Here is a 25,895-nt window from a genome sequence, read left to right on the forward strand (position 1 = left end):
TTTCAAGTCCCTCTGAGTGAAGTAATGCTGATGCCAGTACAACCAGAGGCCGCCTGTGTTCTGTCACTGCGCGCGCGGGCCTGTTCCTTCAACACAGCACTTTTCACGGCACAGATTAGCCAGCGGATGGTCTTCCTCAAAACAAACTCTCCTTTGCTGTGGAGGTGTTTGAAAGGAAACAGAGTATTGGGTTTTTATTGGATTTAAACTTTGGGTTGTACAGTGACATGTGAGCCTCACCACCGCCATGGAGCTGGGATGACGTTCCTGGAAAGAGGGAGAACCTGGCACTTTAGGACGAAAGACTACAGATGGTACATTGTAAGGAGAGCTACCTACAGGATAACTACATGAATGGTATCTTGTTCACATCACACGACGATATTTCCATGCTTGTTTCAGAATTTGCGAGGTTGAAAACATGACTTTTACATATCCAGGCAGGAGTTAACGTTGCTTCGTGGGCTTACAATGGTCAGGTGGCGCCCTCGTGTGGTCAACAGGCAGAGCAAAGTTTCAGAGCCTTTTTTTCAACTCCTCCGGTGTCCAGTGTCATTTGATCAGCCTATAACCTAACTTAATGTTTCCACCTGTTTCAAAATGCATTAAGAAAACTAAACTAAAATCAGACCCATACAAATCCGTACAGATCTGGACGCAGGCAAGAGGTTATCATGTCATATAACAAGGCACAAAGTCCATCTTAGTCCCGGCCAAGGCCGTTTACTGAATATCTCTCCCCTCCCTTCACCCAGTTCATGCTATACAGTCTGGTCCATCACTTAAAAAGAAAAAATAATATTTAAAAGAATCATTCAAGCCACTTCAAGGTAGATTTCACACTGACTACTTTTGTAAATGAATCATAATTATAAATAAAGATGCAATAAATGATTAAATTAGATCCAAGTTGAGTAATTCATAAAGACAATTATGTGCCATTTTTGCAAGATTATTTTTACATTAAATAAAGGAAAATGACAGCTTTGTCACTTACATAAAACTATTATGTTTATCTTGCAATGTTTATCTTGCAAAGATAAACAGCTTGTAAAGTGGAAAGTTAGATAGCACTCCAGAGAAGATATTTGTGATGAACCAAAACCTCAGACTTATCTGATTAGAAATGGACCAAGTTTGAAAAGTCACACGAGGTCTTTCTCAGAAAGAGATAAGTTGCTTTAGATCTAAGCTGTCATGCTGAAAGTTAACACATTCCTTGCAGCAGTATGTTCTTTATTTGAGTTGCATACTCAGTAGCTGTAGGCAAGAATACTTTGCAAAGCATGACACATATCACAATCCTTCCTTTGATATGACTTTTCCATTGCAAATCCACTCAGACATGGGGAGACCGTTCAGATTCCTCCCAAAAGACCTTCTGTATTCAAAACGAGACAGCTCAAGCAATTCATAAAAAGAGGTAAACGTCAATTATGAATCAGATCAGCTACAGTAAAAGGAAATGAGAAACTGGAAACTGCGCTGAATGCTGTGGTTTCTCGGGTTCATCGTTACATGGATGAGAATAAAGGGCAAACAACTATAATGTTGCACAAATGTGAGAATTGCTTGACAACTTTACAACAGAGCAAGCATGGACCTTTTACCTGACAACTTATACATAATACAACACATATTAAGTCATCGCTGAGAGACGCACATTCTAATTTGAAATAATCCATTTTTGATCCTTTAAAAAATGACAAATTAAGCTTTGTGCCATATTTAAACAAAGCGAGCCATTGTATACACCAAATTAGTAATTTGCCTGAGAATTGGTGCAAAAAACGTTCATTTGTGCTGCTTGTTCCCCTGTTTAACGTCTTACCCCTTCGCCTTAACTGAGCGCATTTTGGTTTTACCCAAATTGAACTCACAGCCTACATGCCAGTGTAAAGCCTCATTTGAAAGCTAAGACCTACAAAACTGATCGGAACTTTTTTGTCACTGCGTTTTTTGTCACATTTTAGTCATGTTTTCATAGTTTTGTTTTGGTCACATTTACTTGCTATATTATATTATCGTCACTTTTTTATCACTTCTTTGTTGAGTTTTTGGCTTTTTTTTGTCACGTTTTTGTTGCTTTTTCATCATCGTTTTTGTCGCTATTTTGACACTTTTTTTCAAGAAGCTTTTAGATTTGGGTAAAGCAAACTGGAGAAAATCTGCTTGTTCAGGTAGAGGTTAAGACGTTAAGGAATTGATTAGATTGCAGATTTTAGGTTCTCTGCATAAAAAAATGTCAGGTGGTGCAACCGAGATTTTTCTAAAATGTAAATAATTTCCAATAATTTGTACAAAGTCAAATCTTTGTACAAATATACAAGTATATCTTAAAACAGCCTTTCTTCTCTGAACAGTCCATCAGTAATTTGTAACAGGCTGATGCTTGGTGCTTGGTGTCAGCCCAAAACAGTTATCGGCTCAGTATCGGATATTTTGAACTGGCGTCTGATCTTTTATTTCTAGTATTGATTCTGATCATTTATACCAGTACAGGATCAGTGCATCCCTATAATTTTTAGATGGTAATTTGACTTTTTTTTTGCAGTTGCACCACCAGAATGTCTGGTTGCACCACCTGACATTAGCAACTAATTTCAAATTAAATTGGCTTTTATGTGGACTCTTACATTAGCTTTAGCATTTGTAAGCATGGGCATGCATTTGTTTTTTACTTTTAGGTTGTACCACCTGACACTGAAAGTGTCACAGTTTACCTATGAGTCGGAAAAAAGCACCATCCATCCATTTTCTTCCGCTTTATCCGGGGCCGGGTCTCAGAGGCAGCAGTCTCAGCAGAGATGCCCAAACTTCCCGATCCACGCACACCTCCTCCAGTTGTTCTGGGGGGACCCCAAGGCGACACCAGGCCAGCCCAGAGACATAGTCCCACCAGCGTGTCCTGGGCCTTCCACGAGGCCTTGTCCCAAGAGGACATGCCTGGAACACCTGGAGGCAACCAGGAGGCATCCGAAACAGATGTCCTAGCCACCTCAGCTTCTTTCTACGCGAAGGAGCAGCGACTCTACTCCGAGCTCCTCCCAGGTAGCTCCTCACCCGAGGGTGCGCCGCCCAGCCACCCTGCGAAGGAAGCTCATTTCTGTCGCTTGTATCTGCGATCTTGTCCTTTCGGTCATTACCCAAATCTCATGACCATATGAGGGTGGGAACGTAGATCGATCGGTAAATCGAGAGCTTTGACCCCCGACTCAGCTCCCTCTTCACCTCAAGGAGTCCGATACAGCGACCGCATCACTGCTGACGCTGCACCGATCCGTCTGTCGATCCCACGCTCCATCCGTCTCTCACTCGTGAACAAGACCCCGAGATACTTGAACTCCTCCACTTGAGGTAAGGACTCCCCACCGACCGGAAAAAAGCTTGAGAACATTTTTTTTTACCAATTCTTGATAGAGATTTTCTTCTTCACTCAGCCATAAAGACTACTTGTTCTTCTGGCTGATGTAATATCCTGTTTGCTGATACTAGTTATTTCAAAATAACAGCCCTGTTGTCACGATTGTGCCACCCTGACATTTTAAGATTACAAATTGTCGAAAAAAGGTTTTTAGCTTTAAAACTATTAAAGGGGGGGTATTATGCAAAATCGACTTTTTCAAGCTTTGCATCATGTTATTATGTCATTCCCTCATTAAAAACATGCCTGAAGTGTTGCCTTGGCACATTCACGTATTATTGAGTATAAAAACTCCCCCACCTCCTGGAGACGCCTCCGAGCTTTCGTCACCAGCCGAGTAACCAACCACTGCTCCTCAGCAGAACCCCCTCCCCACTGATGCCACAGACAGCGTGTGGAGGGGGCGTGTCGGAAAGGGTCAGAGGTTCTTAAAGAGACAGAGGCCTATTTCAAGACATTCGCTACAGCCATTTTGAGAGAGCAATTTTATACAAGGCACTTATTCTAATTTACTGCATTTACAGACCAACAGAAGGTTTCGTCATCATTGTAGTGTGCTATAGACTGGTGCTATGTGATTGAAAAAAGCATAATACCCCCTCTTTAATATTCACAAATGATGGCTTATTTGAAAGATATTTGTGTTATTTGTGTGTGTGTGTATATATATATATATATATATATATGTGTGTGTGTGTGTGTGTGTGTGTGTGTGTGTGTGTGTGTGTGTGTGTGTGTGTGTGTGTGTGTGTGTGTGTGTGTGTGTGTGTGTGTGCGTGCGTGTGTGTGTGCGTATATATAAATATGCTCGTCATGTCAATGCCCCAACTATCTCTGGTCTGTGCAACACATTTGTTGTGTCATGTCCCTGTCAAATCAATAAGTAAATAAATATACTATTTGTTATGAGAGACAAGGACAGCAATGCATGTGAAAGAATGAGACCAAAAAACATTTGTTTTGTCTACAAGGCCTGGAACAACTATATCATTCTCTGTAAATATCTGTGACTTTCTTGATATAGTGAGAGAGATGGGAAGAGCTCTGAGAGAAGCCTGTCTGATTCTGTGTACTGCTGATTGTTGCTCTTGTTATTTAATCTGGCTCAGGACACGATCTGCTACTCTCCGGGAGGTTTTTTTGTTACGATTTAAACTTCCACAGAACTCACAACCCGCTTTACAGCACAGTCATAGCAAGGTAATAAGGAAATAGCATAGTACTTAAAAGACTGGGAATTACATGGAAATAGGGCAAAAACAATAGGGCTAGATGCATTATCCTTTGTTGAAAAGAAAACATTACACTCCCTATCAATCCTCTCAGAGTCAACTTGAGAAACATCCTGTTTGCTAATACTGCACCACTGATAGTTATCACTGAAGAGGCTGCTGCATTTGCTTTGATAAAGGTTAAGCAGTTATTTCTAAGGTGTTTCCAACATGCATACAATCCTCAGAATCCTTCTGCTCTGTATTCTCACTTCAAACCAGCACAAAGGTAAAGTAAACTATGAAGTGGGCCACATCTGCCTTGGAAGTTATATCTGAGCACTTGTCTTTAGTGTTTGGAGCCAGGATCATACATGGAGAGAGGGTCCCAGATGGGATGCTGCCGTACATGGCCTCGGTGCAGACAGCCTCAGGGGAGCCCTTCTGTGGAGGCTTCCTCATCAGTGACTGGTTTGTGATTACTGCAGCCCACTGTCAACTTGGGTAAGTTTTACTAAGCATTCAAAAGCATGTAATCATGTGCTTCAAGCAAAAACAGGGCACAGTAATATCCTCTAACACACACACGCATTTCTCTTCAACGAGAAAAAGAAAGCCACAAGGTTATATTGAGGGCCGTCCAGTGACACATTCAGGTCAGCCTGTGACTAGAACTACTTTATTCACAGTTTAGTTCAGTCCAGATTTAGATCCTTAATCCCATGTAAATTATTTTTAAGCTCCAACCTCTGAATTTTGTTCCACTAGTCACAAAAACTTTCCTGATGTTTTTTATTTTTAAATTCCAACAACATTTACCCCTGCCTCATTGACCTTGAAGTTTGCCACCTAAAAGTGTGTTTTCTAAAGACTAAAAAGACTCCAATTGTGTTCCATGTCGTGGTAAAATATATAAATTGTATATACAATTCATTTACATTTGACACAAAATAGGTATTGGAAATAAAATACATTTTGTTTAGGCGAGACACGGCAGGTGAATGTAAAGATACATTTTTTTAACTTTTACTGTCGATCACTGACATGAGTATGTGAAAAAAAATGTATTGCAAGTTTTTTGACATTTTATGTTTTCATAAAAAAGTAAGGCGTTTTATGCCTAAAAAGGTCTAAAATTCCCCATATTTTCAGCGATGAAATCTGAATATTGGATCGAGCCAGGTTTAAATTTATGGTTTTATTTTGTTGATATATTTGTTACAAAGACTTCTTCAGAGGGGATTCTTTCTTTTCTATATTTCTTTTCATTTCAAATCATATTTGCTTTAATCACTCCCAAATACAAAGCATCTCTCAGAGTTCCCTCGGGCAAAGCTTCGAGGCCGATGAGGCAGGGGTAAATGTTATCCAAAAAACACCTGGAGAGTAATCTCTACTAGTGCAATGAATTCCAAGGGTTGGAGCTTCAATTTTCTAAATTTCCATTTCATGCACAAGCTTAATATAGAACCTACAGTTACACGTAAAGACCTGAGGTGGCAGTAGTGAGTATAAAAATGACCAATGTGTATCTAGTCCCTTTAAGTTACTGTTTGATTTTACACAGCCGTCCTCAAAGTGTGGTCCTTGGCACTCACGATCTTAGCAACGCTGATGATACAATGAGATACGGAATAAAGAAATGCAAAGGACAGCCTGCTTTTGACCTCAGCTCTGACATAATGCTCCTCAAGGTAAGCACAACATCTCAACATCTCAACCACAACAAAAAACAGGTTCCATTCATACAACCTCTATCATCAACATTATCATCAAGAGCCTTAATAGTGGTTGAATTTGCTCATTATTGGACCTGAACTGGCATAATGTCAACTGTCAGCACTCTCTCTCTTTCTTGTTAGTGTAACTTCAAGTGTTACAGAATATGGTATCCAGTATTTACAGTACCTTTTACATTGTACCTAACTAAATTTAGTACAATGTAATGTGCTCCGTAACAAAGTGTAACAACTTGTACCTATGGGCTAGATACACAATGGAATAACTTGTGTTAGTACTTTGTAGGTACATAATGTAATAGAGACCCTTAGGGGTGGAGGTTATGTCTTATTACATTATGTACCTACAAACTACAAATACATATTATTCCATTGTGTATCTAACCCATAAGTACAAGTTATTACACATTGTTACAGAGCACATTACATTGTACTAAATTTAGTTAGGTACACTGTATCAAAGGTACTGTAAAATAAAGTGCTACCCAGAATCCTTTCCACTTCTAGACATTTTTCAAGTATTAGTTGTTATTTAGAACTACTTTAGCCATGGTTTCGTGTTATTATGGACCTAGTTTAACCCCATTTTAGTCACGATTCAGCCCAATATTGATAGTTCTGTTGTAGACCTGTGGTACTCAAAGCGTTTAGTGTTTTTCTCTGGAGACACTAAAAAGTGTCAAAAATGTAACGAAAACAGCATCAAAACCTAGAATGAAAATACAGCAAGAAAGCAATAAAAGAGCGACAAAAGTGCTAAGGGCTAAAAAGTGATAAAAGAAAAAAAAAAGAACAACACAACATAAAGTTACGATCAGTTTTGTGGGTCTTCGCTTTCAAATGAGGCGCTACACTATGCCTATATATGCGTTCCCAATGACATCACGCCTAGTTCCGGATGCCATTTTGAATACCAAAGTAGAATTAGGCAGTACTACAACAAGTAATAATATCTCTACTCGGGTTGAAAATGAAAGACAACTGAGTGACAGTGGCATTTTTATGTAGTCATTTTCATTGCTCAAGAAGATAACAGTTAAGCACGGCCCCAGAGACGCACGTTTATGTGATATAACCAGCAAATGTGGCACAGATGTAGCTGCGTTGTCTGTCGAGCTACAGCAGGATTTAATAAAGATCTGCTTCACTCCTCAGAAATTAACACATGAAAGAGGAAACAGAAAACTTTTCTCTGTGATTTTTACAGTTTGTCATGTCAACAGTCTCAGTCTGGGTCAGTGTTTAAGCTGCTCATGACATTAGCATGCTACCGTTTAGCAACTGTGATCAACCCACTGTCAGTGGCTTCAACATAATAAACACTTCTGTGGCTCAACACTGAGGAAATACTACAGCAACAGCTCAGCTCTGACCTCCCTGACCAAGGCTAGATGTTTGGAGTTTGGAGTCCGGAAGAGCTTCACCCAGATTCCGAGGGGGGTCGGGGACATTGAGTCCGAGTGGACCATGTTCTCCTCCTCCATTGTCGATGCGGCTGCTCGTAGTTGTGGCCGTAAGGTCTCTGGTGCCTTTCGCGGCGGCAATCCCCGAACCCGGTGGTGGCGCCCGGAAGTAAGGGGTGCCGTCAAGCTGAAGAAGAAGTTATCTGGCCTTGTTGGCTTGTGGGACTCCGGAGGCAGCTGAGAGGTACCGCCAGGTACCGTGCTGCAGCTCGGGCGGTCACAGAGGCAAAAACTCGGGTCTGGGAGGAGTTCGGAGAAGCCATGGAGGAGGACTATCGGTCGGCCTCGAAGTGATTCTGGCAAACCATCCAGTGCCTCAGGAGGGGGAAGCACTGTTTACAGTGCGGGTGGGGAGCTGCTGACCTTGACTGGGGATGTTGTCGGGCGGTGGAAGGAGTACTTCGAGGATCTCCTCCATCCCACCATCAAGTCTTCTGATGAGGAAGCAGAGGCTGGGGACTCGGAGGGGGGCTCGCCCATCACCCAAGCTGAAGTCACTGTGGTGGTTAGAAAGCTCCTCGGTGGCAAGGCTCCGGGGGTGGATGAGATTCGTCCTGAGTACCTTAAGTCTCTGGATGTTGTAGGACTGTCTTGGTTGATACGTCTCTGCAACATCGCGTGGCGGTCGGGGACAGTGCCCCTGGATTGGCAGGCCGGGGTGGTGGTCCCTCTCTTTAAGGGGGAACGGAGGGTGTGCTCCAATTACAGAGGGATCACACTCCTCCCCGGTAAGGTCTACTCCAGGGTGCTGGAGAGGAGGATCTGGCTGATAGTCGAACCTTGGATCCAGGAGGAACAATGTGGTTTTCGTCCTGGTCCTGACACACTGCATGGCTTCTCCTCCATGGCTTCTCCGAACTCCTCCCAGACCCGAGTTTTTGCCTCTGTGACCGCCCGAGCTGGACCAGCTCTATACCCTCCGTGGAGTGCTCGAGGGTTCGTGGGATTTCAACCAACCAGTCCACATGTGTGTTGTGGATCTGGAGAAAGCGTTTGACCGTGTCCCTCGTGGTGCCCTGTGGGGGGTGCTCCGGGAGTATGGGGTCCGGGGCCCTCTGCTAAGGGCTGTCCGCAGTAAGTTAGACCTGTTCCTGGTGCATGTTGGTCTCCACCAGGGCTGTCCTTTGTCACCAGTTCTGTTCACGGACAGAATTTCTAGGCGCAGCCAGGGGCTGGAGGGCATCCTGTTTGGGAACCTCAGGATCTCATCTCTGATGTTGTTCTGTTGGCTTCAACAAACAGGACCGTCAGCACGCTCTGGGGAGGTTTGCAGCCGAGTGTGTAGTGGCCGGGATGAGGATCAGCACCTCCATATCCGAGGCCATGGTTCTCCACCAGAAAAAGGTGGCTTCCCCTCTTTAGGTCGGTGGGGAGTCCTTGCCTCAAGTGGAGGAGTTCAAGTATCTCGGGGTCTTCTTCATGAGTGAGAGGTGGATGGAGCGTGAGATCGATAGACGGATCAGTGCGGCGTCAGCAGTGCTGCGGTTGCTGTATCGGACTGTTGTGGTGAAGAGGGAGCTGAGTTGGGGGTCAAAGCTCTCGATTTACCGATCGATTCATAGAAATGCCACTGTCAATCAGTTGTCTTTCATTTTCATCCTGAGTAGAGATACTGTTACATGTTGTAGTACTGCATAATTCTACTTCAGTATTCAAAATGGCCGTCATAACAACAAAAGTCACATGGCTGTAAGGGATTTATAGGTTGTAAGCTCCAGTCAAGAAGCTTTTAGTTTTAGGTAAAACTGAACTGGTGAAAATGTGCTTGGTTCTGGTGGGGGTTAAGAGGCTAAAAACAGTGAATCACACACTAAATTATAGTCTCCGAAAAAAATGGCATCAAACCCCGCAGCTTTACAGTTTATACTTTTGTGCAGCTTTCCAGACCCTGCTCGCTCCAGCCGGTGCTGTTGCCTAAGCCGGGGATGAGGGTGTCTGCAAACACACAGTGCAGACTTGCGGGCTGGGGCTCGACCCAAACTAAAGGCTCTGGGTCAAGGCACCTCCGTATGGTGGACGTGTCCATCATAGATCACAAAATATGCTCAAACGAATGGGGTAAATTTGACGTGAAGCTACCTGAAGATGTCATCTGCGCAGGGGGGTACGGGACAGACAAAGGATTCTGCCAGGTATGCATTTAAACGCAGCTCAGTCTCCAGACATGTATGCATTGTTTGTAAATCCAGTGCCTTGTCTTGTGTTTTTCCAACAGGGAGACTCTGGTGGGCCGCTGGTGTGCAACGGAACAGCAGTGGGAATTGTGTCTTTCAATTACTTGAACATCTGTGACTATCCTACTTTCCCCAATGTTTACACCGGCCTGAACAAGTTCCTCCCCTGGATCACAAATGCCCTCGCAACGAACGACTGCTGAGTGCAAGAATAATCGCTATTGAATGATCACGTTTAGCTAATCGCAAATGTTGCAATCTAGTTATTATAATGTAGTCAGTATAAAGCAAAAATAGCCTGTATCCATGAAGATATAACTATACAATGTGTATAGGCGCATTGAGTGGCCTTGTGTATGAAATACGCGGTATAAATAAAGTTACCTTGCCTTGACTGATGATAATAATAATGCGGTTTTGTCACATTTTTTAAAAGTTTTTTACCACTTTTCTATTTTGTTTTTGTTGCTTTTCCGGCATGTGTTTGTTGTTCCTTTGTTGTTCCTCATTTTTGTTGCTTTTTCAAGAAGCTTTTAGATTTGGGTAAAGCGAAACTGAAGTAAATGTGCTCAGTTTAGGTGGGGGTTAAGAGGTTAAATAGTTGCAATTCAACACCGATTATTGAAAAAGGATTGCAAGTGCAGAAAACTCTGATTTCTTTTGATTTGTCTAAAATAGAGGCTTATTTGCAATTTGAAAGTATTTGAAAGTACATTTGTGGCCGTGTGGGTTTATACTGGAGGGAGAGGGGGCTGTCTGAGGAGACTTCAATGACAAAGGGCGGGATTCTCTGACTAAGAGCAGAGCACATTAGTGTCGAGCAAGTCAGTTATAGCTGATACGAGCTTCTGTCTGTGCATTTATTTGGAAAAATTACAGAAAAGACAGAGGGACGGGAAAAGCACTGAAACACTTGGTCGGTATGTGCACAGAGATATGAAAATAGAAAGAATTACTTGCCGAGATGCAGAAATTGCACTTTAATTTATTGCAATACTTTATCAAAGCCATAATGAAAAACAAACGTAGTCAGAATCACAGTGGGTTTCTGAAATTACAGCATGTGCTCCACCTCAGATAAAAATCTGTCTTGACCCACGCCTCTATTGATGGGTATATAAGTGCCAGTCAAAACAGCCCACTCTATCGACATGTATCCTCGTCACAAGCTTCAACTCTTCCTGCTTCTGGGAAGTGTGTTCCAGAATGGTAAGACAGCATACTAATTTAGTAGAAAAAGAAAATGTTGATAACAAATGAACCATGTTTTCTTGCTCATTCAGCACTTGGAGCCAATATTATAAATGGGCATGAGGTTTCTGACAACTCAATGCAGTTTATGGCATCACTGCAGACCGATGGAGCGCACATGTGTGGAGGTTTTCTGATCACCCAAGACTTTGTGCTAACTGCCGCTCACTGCCAGAAGTAAGCTGTCTGTTTTTGTGACAAATGGACAATTTATCAATTCTAGTAAAATGTATTATTATTGATGTACAATGTATGATTTCTTTCAAGAGTGAACAGTGTGGTGCTCGGCACATACCATCTTTCCTCTGCATCCAATGACATGAGATATGATGTGAAAAAGTGCATACATCCTGACTATGAGAAACACACCCAAGGGAATGACATCATGCTTCTGAAGGTGGGTAACACAAAAAATAAACACAACGGCAATAAATAAATAAATAGACAAACAAATAAATGAACAGGATAAAGACAATACTGAATCAACAAATTGAGTAATTGAGCGTAACAAAAATGGTGACTAACAAGTTAATTGAATAAAAATTTATCAAAAGTACTGTCAATAAAAAAAAATCCTAAATATTTCAACAGCTATCCAGAAAAGCTCAGGGTTCCACAGTCCAAACTGTAGATCTTGGTCAAGTCTCTGGCTCATACTGCAAGGTTGCGGGATGGGGATATACCAGCCAGAGTTTCAACAGGGAGACCGTCAATGACCTTCGAGAAGTCAATGTCCAAATTGTCGACCAGAAAGTGTGCAGAAAGAAATGGGGCCGTCACCTTCCTCACAATACCATCTGTGCTGGTGGAATGGGCACCAACAACGGATTCTGCCAGGTACTTATGAACAAAATGTAAATTACTCTCAAAATGTCCAAAATAAACACTGTCTTGTGCTTCTAGTGCGACTCGGGAGGTCCCCTGGTGTGCAAGAACGTAGCAGTTGGCATTGTGTCCTTCAATCAAAAGGGAGATTGTGATTATAGCAAAAATAATAAAGGAAATGATTTCCCAAACATCTACACCGACATTTCCAAGTTCCGCCCCTGGATCAACGAAGTCTTAGCCAAAGGGGACTGCTAAAAAGTGGCTTTTCGAATGGTGAATGTACTCCTTTCTTGTCTTCTATCGCTATTGCAAAGCAAAATAATAAAAAAAAAGGTTAATGTACGCATGTGTTGTGCATTTAATAACAAAAGTATTAAGGACATGGTACTTTTTCTGAAGTCTATACATAGAGTATATATGGAGAATAGCTGTACTGATGACCGTGTGATGAGGCAAAAGTATGGTGCTGCATCAAACCAGAGTCTGAATCCATCTATTTCTTCATTCATTGTTACAGTGCGATGTCTGTGTAGGCTCCGTCGTTCAGTGAAGAACCGTCATTGAAGAAGGTTCAGTACAGTGCATTTAAAAGTACATTTAAAAGTACATTTAAAAGTACTGCCAAACAGAATCCGAAAATACAGTCTTGCTGACTAATACAGACTTTGAAGGCTTTAGACTTTATTGGCCTCTGGGGGATATTCTTTTTCACGTACACAGTGCATGTTTGACAATAAAGACAGAACAACAGAGAACAAACAGTAAGGGGTACACTCAGCGGGGCCAGTTGGTTGGAAATGTGATGGCTGATGGGATCAGGCTTCTTTTAAAACGAGCCTTCCTGCATTTAATAATAATAATAATAATAATAATAATAATAATAATAATAATAATAATAATAATAATAATAATAATAATAATAATAATAATAATAATAATAATAATAATAATAATAATGCATCAGTTTTATATAGCGCTTTTCTGGACACTAAAAGACGCTTTACATTGCACTATTCATTCACTCCATACTTATGAGTTTGGAGCGTCCTGAGGGCAGAGGGGGAGGTGTCCTGTAAATACAAGGGGTGTGCGCGTTCCTGTTCCATCCTGTTCCATGGAGAGTGCAATGCATCCAATGGCCCGGTTGTTCAGATCATTTTGGCTTGTGTTTGTTACCGTGGTGAGTTTAGTTGTGTTTTGACAGTTAACAGATTAAAGGTGGAACAGAACAATATGACAGGTTGAATAATGGGTTGATTTAACAGTAGCAGCAGAGAATGGATGACGAAAAAGCCCTTTTAGTTTCTGGATCATTGACAGACGCTGTTGACTTCTGATCTGAATGTCCATGATGTGTTGAAACACAAACACACAAACGAAACAGGTGTACATGTAAAAAAAACACAACACAATGTGTGTCTTGAAAAAAGACTTTATAGATTCACTATGAAGGCAATGAAAGTAGCAAAGATATAGACAACAAGGATTTATACTTAAAGCTTCTTAATAACAAGGTCAAAAGTAGACTTGGTCAGTTCATGCTCAGGGGACTTTCTGCATTTTGATCTTTCATCTACAACACATCTCAGACCATTCAATGTAAAAAAAAAAATGTCACAGACACTTTGAATCAAGAAACTCACCCCAGTGGTTTATAATATGGTCTTGTACTGTAAAGAATGAAAAGAATGAATCCTTTAGTGCATTATACACAGTCTCAACATGAAGCAGTGACTTATGTGTAAATAGTTACCAAATATCATCTGACTATGCAACTATGTGCCCCATATTACAGATAATGAATCGATCAATCAAGTGCAAAAGTAAACCATAACCACCTTTGATTGGTCGATTAGGTTCTTATGAAACTGAGGGCAGGCAGATAAGTTCAGAAAATTAGAAGCTGTCATGAGAAGCAGACACTGTGGTGGCTGTGGCTGCATTGCTGAGTCACTATCTGCTCATCTTCACACATTTGTTCATCAGTTTGGTGTGATCCAGTTTCATGCAATAATGCCCTGATAGGTATCACATGGGAAACAAAGCCAATTTTTTGAAGTGTAAAGAATAATATTTGAGATTTGTTCTGAAGGTAATAGTTTTTCACGTTTTCCATCCTCCTGAACTCTGTGAGGAAATATAGCTATATTCTAAATAAAGTAAAAAGTCACTTATTTAGTTCAAATGAATCGTTGAGAACCACTGCTGTAGGGTATGCTTTTACTCAACAGACTTATTGCTCAGGTCGTTCGGCTTTGCACAACTCGCCACAGTTTTGTAAAACGATGCTTACAAAACTGTTGCAACACTTTCACAAAAACGTTAGAAACAGAGGCTCGAATCATCTTCAGTGCAAAGAGTTGTTATTTTCACTGAAAACCAAACATTTTTTTATCACAGATTCGAAACGTGCAATATTTGAAATAATAACTCAACACATCATGGTTCTTACTTGTACTTAATACACATTTACTTTATGTCTAAATAGTAGCGGCCGTATGCTGTACTTGTACTTTCAGAACATAAGCCTTCAAATAAAAAAGGTTGTGTGTGCCGTCTGAGTGCTCATGATAAAAATCTCTCATGCTGCAAGAGGCTGCATAAAGGTTGCACTAAGTCCCTTCACTATAACGGCAGTGTAAGGATGCACCAGCGACAAATCATTACCAGTTTTTTCTTGCTCAGTTTTATTCAACAGACGGGTGAGCAACTGCAACAACACAGTATTTTAATAGTGTGATATTTCACTTTTACAGAGCTAGATTTTTACAGATAAAGCTACTTTGTGTTTACTAATAGAGTAGGGTTCTGATTAATTCTTATTAAACTGTCTTTGCAGTGCTTGGGAGCCTCATTGTGAATGGAAAGAAAGTTGCAGATGATGACATGCAGTACATGGTTTCAGTGCAGTCCATGGGAAGCCATGTGTGCGGCGGCTTCTTAGTGAGTGAAGACTATGTTCTCACAGCAGCTCAGTGTTGGGACGAGTAAGTAGCTGATTTACTCTCGTATTTAGTTCAAGTCGAGACATTATGCAAACTAAATGTCACTTGTCGCCCTTAGACGCCCCGATGCAGTTGTCCTGGGAAGCCACAACCTAAAATATAAGAAAACAAACATTGAAATCGCAACTAAAATTAAGTACCCATCCTATGAAGACATAAACAAAGGGGATGACCTGATGCTGTTAAAAGTACGCAAAAAGAAAAGAAAAGAAAGAAATACTCACTTTACACTCACATATTTCATCTCTTTTTGTTTTAGTTGAAGAAAAAGGCTACGCTGGGCACACGCGTCAAAATAATACAGCTTCCAAATGAAAACATGAACGTTAAAGCAGGTGATTGGTGTGAGATTGCAGGATGGGGAGCTACTGTTGTTGGCAGACAATCTGTCAAGGATCTATATGCCACCAATGTGTCCATTATTGACCGACCAACCTGCAAGTCAAGATGGTCCAATCTTCCACCTAAAGTCATCTGTGCCGACAGAAATGTCAACATCAGAACATTTAATCAGGTAAACACAGTCAAAGTACGTCAAAATCAAATAAAGTAATAATGGACTAAATTGAATGGTGTTTCAGGGGGATCATGGAGGCCCTCTGGTGTGCAAGAACATTGCGGTGGGCATTGCGTCTTTCAACAGAGATCCTCAAAAAGAAGGTCCTAATGTCTTTGTCGACATTTTTCAATATCTTCAATGGATCAACAAAACAATAGCTAAAAAGTAGATTCTGAAATATTTGCTTTGATGCAAGTAAAGCAATAAACTATTCTGTTTACCTTTTCCTTTGTGTATTCTTTCCTCTGTGGTGATACAACACATTATCTTAAGCCCGGTGCACTGTATAGATCAGCAGAAGGGAATTCTTCATATTGTTTATTGATAAATGACTGGAAATGATGCAACTTTCTTTGAGTGAGAGTTAGATAAGGGCAAGTCTTTACCTTGACACCTCGTCTTCACATAAACGTCACTAAGATTGAAGGCGAACAGTAAAGCAACTACAGCATCATTATCTATTGTTTAAAAAAAAATACAAAATACAAAATACAAAATACACACACTATCTATTGAACAAAGTAACACTCAAGGACTAGTTTTTGTGGCAGCAACATTAGTATTGGTATAAATAGTAATCATTTTCACCACATACCTGCCTAAAGTGGAAGGAATTATGAGTGTTCAGAACGTACTGTATTCATGTTATAGTACTTCCCTGTTGATTACTATTCTTCATGTTTGGAAATAAAAGATAACACTTGTTTATTGAGTGCTTTCTATGCTCTCAAATGGAAAAGATGTGAATTAGTGATGTCAGCACAAACGTGTGGGGCCCCATTGGGATTCTGAACTTGCCAAGAGGGCCAGACCACGTTGTTTCAAACAATTCTCAAATAGACAAATAGAATTGCTGTAATTGCCCACCCCGATCTCTAGATCAGAGGTGGGCATTCTCAGTTTGATAAAAATCTAACGTGATGACTAAAGAGTCTCTATAAAAGTGGCACGGTTTCACTTCACTGACAGTGGCAGGGCAGGATGCAGCGTCAGCATATCATTACCTTGTTTCTCTCTTTCACATGTCTACAGCAGACTGGTGAGTTACTCTACGCCTATATTTTGATAATCCACATATCCTAGTGCTTGTTATTACAGTAGCTGTCATGACGCTAGTGGTAGTTGAAGTACTTGATATACAGATATATTCTAAGTTTTGTAACATATTCTGGACTATGCCAACTTATTTTCTTCAACAAAGTTTGCTAATTCTATTGTGTGATGTTCACGAATGAAAAATACCCATTTTGACCACTTTAAATGCAGTGATTGGAAGTGTCATTGTCAATGGAGACCGAGTCCAAGACAATGCTATGCAGTACATGGCCTCAGTGCAGAACAATGATGGTCATGTGTGCGGCGGCATCTTAGTGAGGGACAACTTTGTGCTCACAGCAGCTCACTGTTATGACGTGTAAGTAACCATCAAACACACAAAATGTTTACTGCGGGTGTTTTTTTTTTTACACATTTCAATCTGGTCTCTCTCATTTAGTCAGCCTATCCGCGTTGTCCTTGGCAACTACAACCTCGAAAATGCCCATAATGGACAGACAATCGACATCGATAAGATGCTCAGGCACCCATTCTATAGAGAAGTGGGCACTGGGAATGACCTGATGCTGCTAAAAGTAAGTATAAAACACATCCATGCTGTATATACAGAGGTCTGGGCAGTTTGTAGCTTGGTGGTATCAAACTTCAACACAATAACATAGAAATAAATGTTTCTGAACCCACTGTATGTGTATGAAAAGTAAGTATGGATTTGAGGAGAAAGAAATATTCAAATATATTCTTAAGGCAAAGTACTGACAACTAAAAATGTTAGTTATAACTGCTGCAAATAATACTAATATTACTATTACTGTGATAATTGGTATTACTATTAGCAAAAGTACGAGTGACCCTCTGACCACCATCAACCACTCACTCACACATCCAGACACACAGTATGACTGCATTGTTACACCTTAACACGCAGTTTTAAGCATATGGGTCAACAGTTTGTTTTTGTTTTTCTTGTTAGTTGAAGACAAGAGCGGTGCTGGGAAACGGCGTACAATTGGTACAACTTCCGAATGCGAACATGAACGTCCAAGTACACGAGAGGTGCAAAGTTGCAGGATGGGGCGCTACAGTGACCGGTGGCCCAAATAGCATGGATCTACTGGCCGTCGAAGTGTCCATTATCGACATAACAACCTGTTCAAATGCCTGGCACAACCTTCCTCATAATGTCATCTGCGCTGGAGGATACACCACTAACAGAGGATTCTGCCAGGTAAAACAAAAAGTGTCGAAATTGGTTAAACTTTACTTTTTAATAACGCTGGTCTAAATAAAATCATGTTTTTAGGGTGATTCTGGTGGCCCTCTGGTGTGCAAAAACACTGCAGTGGGCATCGTATCTTTCAATAAAGACCGCAACTGCAACTACCTGGATGGAGTTCCCAATGTGTTTGTCGACGTTTCAAAATACATTGATTGGATCACCAACACCATCAGCTCCAACTAAAAACAGCATCATAAGTGCTTTTGTTAAAGGAATGCATAACAATAAAGTAAATAGTTCACTTCCTGTGTGTTTTTTTGAGGTGTTGGAATGATTTCATTTTATGTTAGAAGCCTAATCAGTTGCTTACATTCATTGATAAGTAGTTGATATGCTGTTGTAGTAGTGCTCATTTTTCATGTTAGTATTTTTCATTAGCTCTTCATATTACCTGACAGAATAGTGCTTTCACCATCACATAGCATGCTGTAACAATGAAGTGACTGATTATGAATTAATAACAACAATAATAATAAAATAACAGTAGAATAGTAGAATAAATGAGTTAATCAATAATGATATAATAGTAAAAAATATGAAATAAATTATATATTAATACATCATATAATGTGGTGATAATATATAATAACATAATCAACAATATTGTGTCCATTAAAAGCATTTAATTAACAACAACAAGGAACAAATGATCAACTTAAAAGATTGGTGACTAGTTGTTATTGGCAGTGATGGGTAATTGTAATTATTGAAAAGGTTAAAGAGTTTTCTTGGGATCAGCTGAATGTTTGTGACGTTAATATTGATGATTGTATAGTCACTGGAATAGGACAAAATAACTATGTGTCATATCTTCCTGCAGAGTAAATGGTTGCATCGATTTCTTAAGTACAAAAGGGGGTAGGCGCTAACAAGCTTTAGCTTCTGCCTACTCCTTTTGAGCATCATATCCACGTTATTTATTTATTTATCTATTCACCTACTCATGTATCCTTTCTTTGGTTTTGATTACTGTGCTGAACTCTGTTCCTATGAAGAACTTTGTGTAACTCAGACGCTCCAATAAAAAAGATGAATTGAATTATAAACTATTGGGCCCAGTCAAGACATAATAAAGGGAAGTTGTTTGCTTCATTTCTTGCAGCAAATTCTGTTGACATTGACTTCACAGCTTGATTGACCAAGACATGGTGGTTAGCACATTACGACACAAAATGAACAAGGTGTTTCTTTAAATGGCCAGAATAACGGTAAAACCTCCTTATCAGATCAGTCATCATGGCGAAAAGATTGGCGCTGCTGCTAATACCTCTGATCTGTGGTAAGCTCTACCTGAGACAACAATTTCAGATTCAAATTTGGAAATTTGAGTGTGACTACTTTGTCTTCTTCAGGAGCAGAGGGATCACACATTGTTGGGGGCAGAGATGCAGTGCCGCACTCTCGGCCGTACATGGCCTCACTGCAGCTGCGTGGACGTCATGGCTGCGGAGGGCTCCTGGTCCGAGAGGACTATGTGCTCACAGCAGCCCACTGTGAGGCACCAGTGTAAGAGAATATTACTTAAGCTTCTGCAACATTTATTGGCAATTTTGCTGATGTGAAAGAAAAAATAGGCACTTCTTAAAAAGTTACTGGAGTGAATCTTTTATTTGAATCTTTTTATTTTATTTACTGATTCTGTGCAATTACTAAAACACAATTGTATATTTTGTTAGGCCATTCACAGTCGTACTCGGAGGAGATTCCGCAACAGCGAATGAGCCGACAAAACAGACTTTCACTACTGTGAGATCTATTCCACATCCTGCCTATGATGGCCACGCCAATGACATAATGCTGCTCAAGGTCAGAAGTAAAACACATTTTTACTTCAAACAACATTGATTTTTATATTGTGATTTATATTTATATTTTATATTTGTGATTCCGTAAGCTGAACAGCAGGGCCAACCTCACTGCGGAGGTGCAGGTCATTCCGCTCCAAAGGGCCCGGCTCCAGGCTGGGGGGAACTGCATCACTGCAGGATGGGGAGATATTGGAGATAATAACACCTTAGCAAACCGGCTGCAGGAGGTCAACGTCACCATCTTGTCCCAGAGGAGGTGTCGTGGGAGATGGGGAGCGGTCCCAATCTTCCGGAGCATGGTCTGCGGCACCGGAGCAGACAGCTTTCAGGGATTCTGCTCAGTAGGATATGCATACACAAACACTACAAAGACTGGCTTGTGTATTCAGCTGTGCAATTTCTCTGGATGTTCAAAATAGTCAGTCTGTCAGTCTTTATTTTTTAGATTTGATTAATAACACTTTTAATAATCAATGCTAGGCCTACATAGGCTACATTAAACGCTCTCATTTTAAGCATTTGTTCACATTTTATTAACATTTCATAAATGTATGTGAAAAGCCCAACTGCTAACAATTTCTAAATTGTAAAGCAAGTGCTCTGCCTTTGAGGTAGGTAACATGTTCTTGAGTGATTTAGTTAAAACAATATGAATGTGCTAATAATCTTTTGATTAAGCGTGTGTTAAAGGTTTAACTTAAACAGCTTCATATCAAAAATATTGTAAGCTTGTTTGTATTGAAAAATATGAATAATTTGATGAAATTATGTTTTTTTTCTTAACAAAGCCAGTGCATGTTGGTGAGTGAGAACATGACTGACTTGCTCATGATGCGCTCTGTCTTTCCTCTGTTGCTCAGGGTGACTCAGGCGGGCCTCTTGTGTGTGATGGTGCTGCCGCAGGAGTGGTTTCTTTCTCTGGACGCCGATGTGGAGACCCCAGGACCCCTGATGTATACACACGCGTATCGTCCTTCAGAGACTGGATTTTAAATGTAATCAACAACAACTAAGCATTCCCAATAAAATAGTGTTGACATGTATTCAATATACTGCTCAAATTAGGCTACATGACCAGACCCTTTGACCAAATTCAGCTCCAGGAACCCGAATCTCTGATGTGGATTAAGAGTTAAAATGCAGGCCATCCTGTTATGATTATTAAATATTAAAATAATCAATTGTTTAAATTAAACCGCGTGCCGTGGTTGTTCATTGCATTTCATATCCACCTTATTTATTTATCTATTTGGCTATTCACCTAAGCATGTATCTTTCTTGTGCTTGATTACTGTGCTGAACTCTGTTCCTATGATGAACCTTGTGGAGCTCAAATGCTCAAATAAAAAAGATGAATTGAATTGAAATTAATTTGTGGCCATCTCAAATCCCCGTATGCGATGCCCATACAGTATACTATTCAGTATACTATTCCCAAAGTCCGGAACACTGTGACCCCCGTATCAATCCAAAATTCTATCAGGGCCCTCAAATAATAATCATTTTCAATTACTAGTAATTTATTATTATTTACAGCTAAAATTACATTCAAAAGAAACAATGATTGTTGGCTAAATACTGTAAGCCTCTGAGGCTCCCTTTGGGAACCACTGCAGTATACAATGAAACATGAAACTACAACTGTTGCATTTAGTTAGAATTTTTCATAAGCTAAAAGCTGTGATGCAATTCACTTTGTGAATGTCTGTAATGTGAAATAAAAAACTGTAACTGCAAATTTTCAGTAAAATTCAGGCTGTCTATTTATTATATTATTATTTATCATCATATCCTGTTTGCTAGTCTTGGTGCAATCGTTAGTTAAAACCATATGATACAGATTTTTTATTTACAGTTTTATATTTGCTGATTTTGCAATGACAATAAAGTCCTGTTCAAAATAAAAGTAATAAAATGACAGAACAACATTTCCCAAGAAGCACTGCGCTGGCCTGGGCTTGTCCTTTTACGCAGTAGCGTCAAATGGCTTACTGGGAACTGGTGTTTTTTTTTCCCCCTTGAGAAAAAAAAAGAAAAGAAACCGATTTCGCAAGGTTTTGCACGCAAGCAGATTCTTGTTGTGAAGAGAGTAACTGTACTGCCATGATATCTGTCTAAAGGTAACATTTAGACGTGACAGTAGTATCTTGTTACGGTCGTTTTGAAAGCTGGTATTAGCCGCACGGAAAGCGTGAGTCTGCCTCTTGTCCTGTGCAGTCTGTCTGCAGCATGGGTCTGCAGTGAAGCCGAGGCTCTGCTAGGTCAGTGTGTGCTGCTGATTAGCGCCTTCACTGCCAGGTGTAGCTCTTCAGTCTTTGACAGGTGGGCTGCGGCATGACCTAACGTATCACCTTGTATGTGAAGCTTTTCATAAAATATAAAGGCAGAATCTGTCAAAATAGATTACACACGAATGCTACATGTTGCTAACGCTACAAAGGTATATGCTAATTTAATATTAGATAATAGATATCTCCCACCCCAGCGTCGTTGTAATTCACGTTACTTGACTTTAGTTTAACTGTTTAATATTCATAATAATCACCTGCTGTTTTTTGTTCTTCCAAGTCTTTGAATGTCTGGAGGCATGTCCAAGAAAAGAGGCAGGTATGTGCAGCAAATGATATGAGGCGAAAGCCTTTTTCCAGAAAAACAAACACTATCTCCCATCTCTATTTCTAGAAAGCGAAGTTGTGGGGAACTGAGTGACACAATAGACCCTAATAACATTTTGGGAATGCGTATTCAGCACAACTGGCGTGAGAAGGGAAACCAGAGCAAATGGAAGGGAACTGTGCTTGACAGACTCAGTGTAAATCCATCTCTTTACATGGTCAAGTATGACGGCTTTGACTGTGTTTATGGTATAGAGCTGTTCAAAGATGAACGTGTATCTAATCTGCAAGTCCTATCAGAAAAAGTTGGTACGTCTCTTCTATATACTTCTTAATTCAAATATATCATGGTCATTCATCTTTTTTTCTATTATCTCGTGTGTCCATACAGTAAACAATAAGCTTAAGATCCCTTCAGGAGCTGAGGAGCTGGTGGGAAAAGCTGTGGAGCACCTGTTTGAGAAGGAGGATGGAGAGAAAAATGAATGGAGAGGCATGGTACTCTCCAAAGCTCCAGTTATGACTCATTGGTACTACATAACATATGAAAAGGATCCTGTCCTTTATATGTATCAGCTGTGGGATGACTATGCTGACGGAGACCTTAGGATACTGCCTGAAGCAGGTACTACTATTCAGTATCTTACAAGAGTGTTTTTTCTTTGTTTATTTATCTTTGTGTAACTTCATATGTGATGAAAATCAGTTGATTCAGAAATTGCTTAAAAAAAAGTATGTTCTATGTTATCTTTCTTAGAAAACAAGCACCTGTTACCGCCAGACAGAAAGCCTGGAGAGGAGACGGAAAGCCTGGTAGGAAAACAAGTGGAGTATGTGACTGAAAAAGGTTTGAAGAGAACAGGTCTGGTAATCTACCAGGTCCCTGCTAAACCCTCTGTGTACTACATAAAGTACGATGATGACTTTCATATTCATGTTTATGACTTAGTTAAGACTACCTAGATACATCTCCCAAACCTACAGCCTTATTTCGTCTTCATTATCAAAGCCATCACAGGGTTAAAAGGTTAATATGCTTTGCCGTTCTGAGAAAAGTGCAATAATATTTTTGAATGCATAGTAGTATTGTTTAACTACTACATTAAGCTTTGAGAAAGTCTTTATTTTATTATTGCAGCTTTAAGTTTAGTTATATATTTTATATTTGGGGAAATTGTCGTCTCACTTCCCAACAGCTACATGAAGCTATTATACAGCTATGTTGTTTGATTTTGTCCCCCAGAATTTGAGAATTTTTATTGAGCTATAATTTACTGGCACTTTATTTGAAATTCTTGTTAAAAATGATTTGGCTAATAGATGACTAGTCATAGTACTTTTAAAATGTTTTTATCTCAAGTACACTAGTCTATTGTGTACTGGCAAGAAAACAACAAATCTAACAGTGTATTAAGTGCCTTGAAGCTTGTAGTTTTGCACGTTGTGTCTTTAAAGTGTTGTCGTTTGTTTTTGTCATTGTATGTTGCTACTTGTTATGTGTGAAATACTATACCTTGGCATTACATCATAACTTAAGGTTCATTTACAATGTGTTGCTACATGATGTCCAATAAAACTTGACACATTACCTCTCATTATTTGCTAGTTGATCTAAATATAATAATGATTGTCATGAATATTCAGCTTGAAATAAGATCAATAAAGGACAAATAGTGTAGCAAAGCACTCTTAAGATATATTTTGATATGCAGTACAGTTCAGCTTGTTGTGATCTTAAATTTAAGTTAGTGAACACACAGCACTAGTTATGTGGCTATACACCTCTCAATACCTGTGATGACATGAGTCAACTTAAGATAAAATAGATTCAATATTGTTTGTGACATTATAGGTTTTGTTTATGTACTTACAATGCGTTATTCAGTAGTTATGACAGTTGAAAAACAGCCTGCATGTACCAGCAATTGTTCCGATGTTGTTATTCATAGTGTTGGTGTGAATGACTGTTATCAATCTGGTTAACCATGTTCAGCAAATTTAAGTTCATGTAATACATCATTACAATATTGTCACAATGTTGGTGTAATGTGTTCATTTCTTTTGGCCTACATCACCACCTGGTGCAGAAACAACAGGCAATATGGGTGTTATTGTGCAATCGAAATAAAGATTTTTGCACCTTTTGAGGGTTACTTTTTAATCAATTCATTGAATCAATTGATTTGAAGGTTTAAGTATTATTTTCCTAGAATTTTATAAATACAACATTCAAAACATGTTGGATAAAGGAAAAGGCAAATACTCAACTGAACATTGTATATACAGAACCGACTTTACTGTACATAATAGGCGTTGTAAACAGTTAAAACTGTCAACATACTTCTGTAACGATCAGTCTGTCAAGCTGTTAATAACGAGGGTAATATTCCAGAAGGATTCATGTGCAAAAGTCAAAAGATAAATAAAGGTCAGATGTCCGGATGGTTTACTTTGTGAGGTCCTTTATGTACTGTACGCCCTGATGGGTGTAATCAGATGCTTTTGTTGGAGCTTCAGAAAGAGTTGAAATCGTCCACCTGACGCCTGTAAAATAGAATAAAACATTTTAGTAATACATCCACTCATCCACATCCACACTTTCACAAAGCCCCTAATATTTTGCAAATAGACCACATCAAATTATAAACTTGTGACAAACCAAAGTTACAGACATGGAAATTACATTACACACCAGAGTTCCATGCCTCAAGGGGAGCAAACTCAATCTTTGGCACAGTGGGGAGTTGAGCCTAAGGGAACATGAACAATGTACATATTACACTGTGAGCTCCATTTTAGTTCTCTGTAACACTGGAAAAGAGAAGACTGTACAATGTTACCTCCACTCCGAAGTACTTCATCCACTCATTCAGGGCAGGGGGTATGGCAGCCTTGGCTCTTTCCAGAGCTACAGCGCCCTGCTCGCTGCTCCCCAGCAGCCCAGAGTCATAGACGACATACAAAGCTCCTCCAGCAATAGTCGCCTTAGTTGCAAGCCTAATACAAGTCAAAGCGTGTATGTTTAGTTCAAATGTACTCTGAAACTAACTATACAAGGACAAATCGTACTATTATTAGCAAAGCAAAAATGACGACAATAATCAATGGGCTGCTAGCTAGCAAGCTTAGCCTAGTTAGCAATGGGTTGAAAAGGTTTTGCCATTAAAATGAAGAGACTGACTTTATTACGGGCAGTACCCTTGCCGCCATGTTTCACGTCAACGTGTAGTCTTCTTTAGTAGCTATGATTTGTCCAGGTTCCCAGAAAAGAGATGCAGAATAGTAGATATGCTTGAATTGAAGGACGAAGGGACTGACTGTCACTGACTCGCTGTTCTGTTTTGTCAATAAAGTTGTACTTTCAAAATAAATCTGCGTGCTCTCTTGGAGTAGCAGATTCGATTGTTTGGTTAATTTGTCATTTATTTATATTTTATTCAAAGACACCAGGATTTGTTGTATAAAAAAAAACATCTATATGTA

The 25,895-nt window shown here is 39.9% G+C and overlaps 5 protein-coding genes across 8 annotated transcripts in view; 4 read left to right on the top strand and 1 right to left on the bottom strand.

Moving 5' to 3' along the window:
* Positions 1–4,833: 4,833 nt before the first annotated feature.
* Positions 4,834–12,398, top strand: LOC306977058 (trypsin-like). 2 transcript variants are annotated; one of them, XM_079575225.1, is made up of 5 exons: positions 4,834–4,924; positions 4,989–5,139; positions 6,203–6,329; positions 9,715–9,969; positions 12,166–12,398. In XM_079575225.1, the coding sequence occupies exons 1-5, from the start codon at positions 4,867–4,869 to the stop codon at positions 12,343–12,345; spliced, it is 771 nt and encodes a 256-aa protein (XP_079431351.1). In that variant the 5' UTR covers positions 4,834–4,866; the 3' UTR covers positions 12,346–12,398. The 2 variants fall into 2 exon arrangements, with proteins under 2 accessions (XP_079431351.1, XP_079431352.1); XM_079575226.1 differs by lacking the exon at positions 12,166–12,398 and adding an exon at positions 10,053–10,380.
* Positions 12,399–14,734: 2,336 nt separating this feature from the next.
* On the top strand, positions 14,735–18,172 carry LOC306977391 (granzyme B(G,H)-like; the record flags this gene model as incomplete). Its single annotated transcript, XM_079575692.1, has 8 exons — positions 14,735–14,792; positions 14,930–15,077; positions 15,154–15,283; positions 16,687–16,693; positions 16,921–17,068; positions 17,150–17,285; positions 17,684–17,938; positions 18,014–18,172. The coding sequence occupies 8 exons, from the start codon at positions 14,735–14,737 to the stop codon at positions 18,170–18,172; spliced, it is 1,041 nt and encodes a 346-aa protein (XP_079431818.1).
* Positions 18,173–19,150: 978 nt separating this feature from the next.
* The window catches only part of LOC306976677 (serine protease 57-like), a 119,317-nt gene continuing 112,572 nt past the window's right edge, over positions 19,151–25,895 (top strand). Inside the window, exons 1-5 of the mRNA XM_079574704.1 lie at positions 19,151–19,268; positions 19,342–19,495; positions 19,666–19,795; positions 19,884–20,138; positions 20,658–20,916. Of these exons, the coding sequence (XP_079430830.1) occupies positions 19,226–19,268; positions 19,342–19,495; positions 19,666–19,795; positions 19,884–20,138; positions 20,658–20,810 (735 nt within the window). The 5' untranslated portion in view covers positions 19,151–19,225 and the 3' untranslated portion in view covers positions 20,811–20,916. The remainder of the gene's footprint in view (positions 19,269–19,341; positions 19,496–19,665; positions 19,796–19,883; positions 20,139–20,657; positions 20,917–25,895) is intronic.
* Positions 21,802–23,676, top strand: LOC306976705 (spindlin-1-like). 3 transcript variants are annotated; one of them, XM_079574745.1, is made up of 5 exons: positions 21,802–21,917; positions 22,366–22,404; positions 22,480–22,721; positions 22,804–23,037; positions 23,170–23,676. In XM_079574745.1, exons 2-5 carry the CDS (start codon positions 22,373–22,375, stop codon positions 23,373–23,375), a joined length of 714 nt encoding a protein of 237 aa, XP_079430871.1. In that variant the 5' UTR covers positions 21,802–21,917; positions 22,366–22,372; the 3' UTR covers positions 23,376–23,676. The 3 variants fall into 3 exon arrangements, with proteins under 3 accessions (XP_079430871.1, XP_079430870.1, XP_079430869.1); XM_079574744.1 differs by having other exon boundaries at positions 21,807–22,058; XM_079574743.1 differs by having other exon boundaries at positions 21,807–22,119; positions 23,170–23,639.
* micos13 (mitochondrial contact site and cristae organizing system subunit 13) lies at positions 24,727–25,762 on the bottom strand. The gene is made up of 4 exons (XM_079574746.1): positions 25,594–25,762; positions 25,253–25,409; positions 25,105–25,162; positions 24,727–24,956 (listed from the first exon to the last, which is right to left on the bottom strand). Exons 1-4 carry the CDS (start codon positions 25,620–25,622, stop codon positions 24,859–24,861), a joined length of 342 nt encoding a protein of 113 aa, XP_079430872.1. The 5' UTR covers positions 25,623–25,762; the 3' UTR covers positions 24,727–24,858.

The sequence above is a fragment of the Gobius niger genome (assembly GCF_951799975.1).
Source record: "Gobius niger genome assembly, chromosome: 17".
NCBI classification, from domain to species: Eukaryota; Metazoa; Chordata; class Actinopteri; order Gobiiformes; family Gobiidae; genus Gobius; species Gobius niger.